Source organism: Danio aesculapii, chromosome 7 (assembly GCF_903798145.1).
Source record: "Danio aesculapii chromosome 7, fDanAes4.1, whole genome shotgun sequence".
Classification (NCBI taxonomy): domain Eukaryota; kingdom Metazoa; phylum Chordata; class Actinopteri; order Cypriniformes; family Danionidae; genus Danio; species Danio aesculapii.
Window position 1 is genome coordinate 52,050,700 of NC_079441.1, and position 5,000 is coordinate 52,055,699.

The window sequence follows — 5,000 nt, forward strand, 5'->3', positions numbered from 1 at the left end:
ATTGTAAGTGGGGGAGGTAATATCTAGCACTTCTTTCCACCCTGCACACCATGACTGAGGTGAAACCCTTTAGCAAGGCACCCCAACTGCTTCCTGGATGCCACAGCAATATCAAATCAAATCAGGCCTTTATTTGTCATACACTTTCGTATAGTGAAATTGTGGCTGCCCAATATGGCTGCCCACGGCTCTGGGTGTGTGTACATGGTTTGTGTGTGTCCACACATCACTTCACTTGACTTTAACATTTTTAGCAAGTGTTATCATGAAAACATTAAGAATTTTTTTCATGTATTAGCACTAAAAATCGTATTTGATTTGGTCTGTTTATTAGTTTGTTGTTTTTAATTGTTTATTTATTAATGAAATGTTCTTGCCATGAAAATAGCCTTTGTTGCTTACATGGCATTAAATAAAAATTCATCATCAATTGAATTTAATATGCTAGTGCACTAGCTCCATTTATGAAATCTATTTATAAAAACACACAAGAAACACAATATGCATGTAAAGATTAAATAGTCATGGATTTCATTTACACTTAAAATATGTGTTCTTTTTATCAGTAATGATGTAAAACATTTATATGTGTCTTCAGATATCAATAATAGCTTTTTTTTTGCAGGTTAAACATCAAAATATAGGCTGGCATTCATGTTCAGTTGTATGTTTTCTTACTAGTTCTATTTTCGCATATTTCCATTCCCTTGTATTTGTATTTTTTACTATACACGCACACACACACACACACACACACACACACACACACACACACACACACACACACACACACACACACACACACACACACACACACACACTTCAATAAATTTACTAGTACATTAAAAAAAAGTGAATTGAAGAATTCATCTGTCAGTAATTGAATGGCTAACAGTCTCGCTCATGGTATCAGAAATTTAGTCAATAGTGACAATGAACATTATTACTAGTAACAGTAATTATGGACAAATGCAAAGTTCCAAATGTCAAAGTTTGAATCTACCACAATTTAGATGTACAATGATAGATATTTCTGACCATGACATTTTTTTTCTAATTAGTACAGTTAAAAGGCAAACTTATTAGCCCTCATGGGAAATTAATTATTTGAAAAATATTTCCAAAGTCCTGTTTAACTAAGATTCTTTTTTTTTTTCAATAGAACTAATTTCCACTAACTAATTTGTTTTATATTTAATATCCATTTTATTTGATCTAATTAATGCCATAATGACAGCATGTGATATTTTGCAAGATACTAGTATTGAGTTTAAAGTGTAATTTAAAGGTATAATTAGGTTAATAAGTTTAACTGAGCAAGGTAGGATAATTAGACAAGCCAGTAGACAACAGTTGTTTTTTACTGAAGCCAATCAAAAAATAATTATTTCTTTAGGGGGCTAATAATATTGACCTTACAAATTATTTTAAACAAAATGCTTTTATTTCAGTCAAACTAAAAGAAAGAAGAATAAAAAATATTATAGTAAATACTGTGAAAATTGCTTTTAAACATCACTTAGGAAATAGTTGAAGACAAATTAAAACTTCACAGAAGATGTAATAATTATGCCTTCAATTGTATGTTTTAAATATTATTAATAAAATACTCTACCTGACAAAAGTCTTGTTGTCTATCAAAGATTTAGGAACAACAAATAATAACTTTGCTTCTAGTTGATCATTTGGTATCAGAAGTGGATTATATGAAAGACAAAAGCCTCTAGATTACGCTCTTTTTAACAAAATAGAATGCCTTCATTTTTAATTTTGTATTTAGGACAGTAAGGTCTGACTTTGCTTAAAGTCTTGTCACTTAACAGAAATAATGTGCAGTATAGAATATGAAGTCATTGTGCAGTGGAAAAAGAATGTATATTGTGTATGACTTGGAGGACGGCATCCATACATCTCTGCAATGACTCCAATAACTTATTAATAAAGTCATCTGGAATGGCAAAGAAAGAGTTTGTGCAGGACTCCCAGAGTTCATCAAGATTCTTTGGATTCATCTTCAATGCCTTCTCCTTTGTCTTACCCCAGACATGTTCAATAATGTTCTTGTCTGGTGACTGGGCTGGCCAATCCTGGAGCACCTTGACCTTCTTTGCTTTCAGGAACTTTCATGTGGAGGCTGAAGTATGAGGAGCGCTATCCTGCTGAAGAATTTGCCCTCTCCTGTGGTTTGTAATGTAATGGGCAGCACAAATATCTTGATACCTCAGGCTGTTGATGTTGCCATCCACTCTACAGATCTCTCGCATGCCCCTATACTGAATGTAACCCCAAACCATGATTTTTGCTTCACCAAACTTGACAGATTTTTTAGAGAATCTTGGGTCCTTGCGGGTTCTAATAGGTCTTCTGCTAATAGGTGCAGTATTTGTGATGATTGGGATGCAGTTCAACTGAAGATTCATCTGAAAAATCTACCTCCTGACACTTTTCCAAATGATCAACTAGAAGTCAAGTTATTATTTGTTGCTCTTACAAGTAGGATTGATGACAAGACTTTTGTCAGGTAGTGTAAGCCAGTAAGTTTGTTTACTGATAATCATGTGATTGATCTTGAGAGCGGTACTTTCTCAGGATTTTAAGGATAATGGATCTTGCATGAGTTTTACAGATGAGGTTCTATGTAAATTCTTTTTTTTTTTTTAATTCTCACAAAACAGTTACTGTCTGAAAAGGACTTCGATTGCACAGATAAGAGCCAGTCTTATGAAAACGTCATGTATTCCCACATTATCATGAGACATTACAGTTATGTCTCCAAAATGTTTTGCAGATGTATGACTACAGTCTGGACATGTGGAGCTTAGGCTGTATGTTAGCCAGTATGATCTTTCAGAAAGAGCCATTTTTCCATGGACAAGACAATTATGACCAGGTATGGCTTACATTTTTTGTCAATAAAGAAAGTATGTAGTTTTAAAATGATCCAGATGCTGACCAGACATATTTTTGCTACAGCTGGTCAGAATCGCCAAGGTTCTTGGAACAGAAGAGCTGTTTAGCTACCTGAACAAGTATCACATTGAGCTGGACACACGCTTCAAAGATCTTCTCGGCCAGTGAGTCCTTCATCACTCACATTTGTCATTTGTTGAAAAAACATGTACAGAACTGTTTGTGATGCACATATCCAATTTCTGTGATTACTTGTTATGATCAGTAATTGAAGTGATGGCTGATAAATGTGTTTTGCTTGCTTCAGAAACAAAAGCATCTAGATTTTGACATGCAAGTGAAATCCGGAAACAAACCCTTGTGGTCTAAAATGGGAATATTCTGTATAGTCCTATTAGTTGTGTGGAAAATGAATTTTATAAACTGACTTGTAGTTGTGTGGTTTTAATTTTGATTTGGCACACATCTTCAGGCAGACACGCAAGCGCTGGGAGAACTTTGTTCAGCCAGAGAATCAGCACCTGGTGAGTCCAGAAGCGTTGGATCTGCTGGATAAACTGCTGCGTTACGATCATCAGCAGAGACTGACTGCTCAAGAGGCCATGGAACACCCCTACTTCTGTAAGACTTCTGTCTTTCTCTACTTCACTGCCTTATTTAGATTTTATTACAGAATTAATTCAGCCAGAAAATTTTATTTATTATTTTATTAATTACTCACTCCTGTGTCATTTTAATCCCCTGAAATTTTAAATGAAATCAGAGAGATCTCTCATCCTTCATAGAGAGCAACAGTCATGAGATGTTCAAAATCCGTTTCTGGATTTTTTTAAGCATTGTGCTGAACTATTTTAAGATCAGTCAAGTATGGTATCCAGGTGAGCTTGGAACGTCATAATTACAAATCGCTCTCGCCTTACAGCCCCGCCACTCTATTGCTTGGCTGGCAGTATCTCCATAGTTTGCTAGGTGGAAGCACACTATTTATTTATTTATTGTTGTACAACAAAGTAAATAGTCCCAAAACAGGAGACACTTTTCCACTATTATGCCAAAACGTTCTAAGATCAGTCAGGTATGGTTCCAGTTGTGATTCCAAGGAAGCTGGGCTAGACGGAAGTTATTTATTTATTTATTTATTTATTTACAGTTATTCAACAAAATGTATCAGAAAATGGAGTCCCAAAAACAAATATCTCGTCATCACCATCCTTGTTGTTTAGGTTACATTTGCATTACCAAGGCAACAACTGGCGCATTTGTATTGCATTCCAAAACATTGTTATCTGCACCACAATGGAAAATGACACCATTTCTGTGTTGACTGGCCTGGATTCGCATGAAACGGAATGGTTGAGCAAACAGAACCATTTGGCTTGAAGGTGGAAAAGCCATCATAAGACTTAACATTAGACTTGCGTTACCAAGGCAACAACTGGCACAATTGTATTACATAGCAAAAAGCTCTGTTATACAACTCTGTGGAAAAAGAATCTCTTTTTGCGCTAACTGGTCTGAATCGGAATGGAATGGAACAGTTAATCAGATAAAATGGTTTAATAGTGGAAAAGAGGCTATTGTCGAAACATTCCATGAGAGAAAAAAAGAGAATATTGAAGATTTCAAAAAAGATGTTTCAGCATAGCAGTCTCAAAGTACACTGCAGTAACCTGGATTCAGCAAAAATATAAACTCAATGCTTTTATACAGTTTTAGTTTCCTTCCTTTAATGTTAATAAAGTTGTTTCCTGGCTGTCGTCACAGCTGTGCTTTGTATGATAATGACGTTTCAACAGCCCAGTGTTCCACACCCTTCACCATTCTACAGTTGGGCACCATTTGCTCAAGATGTGATCATCTTAAATACTGCAGAGACAACAAAATTATTGACTATCAGCTTGTCTATAATGATTTAGCTCTTTTGGAAAATGAGTATCAACACACAATTTGGAGTGGAAGTTGTGTCGAGGAAGATTAATTTCTTATAGCAGCATGAGTTTGTTCACCTATATCGCCACTTCTGCATTAGGTCAGGGCAGTATGATGTATTGCCAGTAGAGTTAACACAGAAAGATGTATTGTAGTAAACG

At 35.3% G+C, this 5,000-nt stretch overlaps 1 protein-coding gene across 1 annotated transcript in view; it reads left to right on the plus strand.

Moving 5' to 3' along the window:
* Positions 1–5,000, plus strand: part of csnk2a2a (casein kinase 2, alpha prime polypeptide a) — an 18,680-nt gene that overhangs the window by 8,903 nt on the left and 4,777 nt on the right. Inside the window, exons 8-10 of the mRNA XM_056462142.1 lie at positions 2,789–2,890; positions 2,974–3,074; positions 3,383–3,531. Coding sequence (XP_056318117.1) covers positions 2,789–2,890; positions 2,974–3,074; positions 3,383–3,531 — 352 coding nt within the window. The remainder of the gene's footprint in view (positions 1–2,788; positions 2,891–2,973; positions 3,075–3,382; positions 3,532–5,000) is intronic.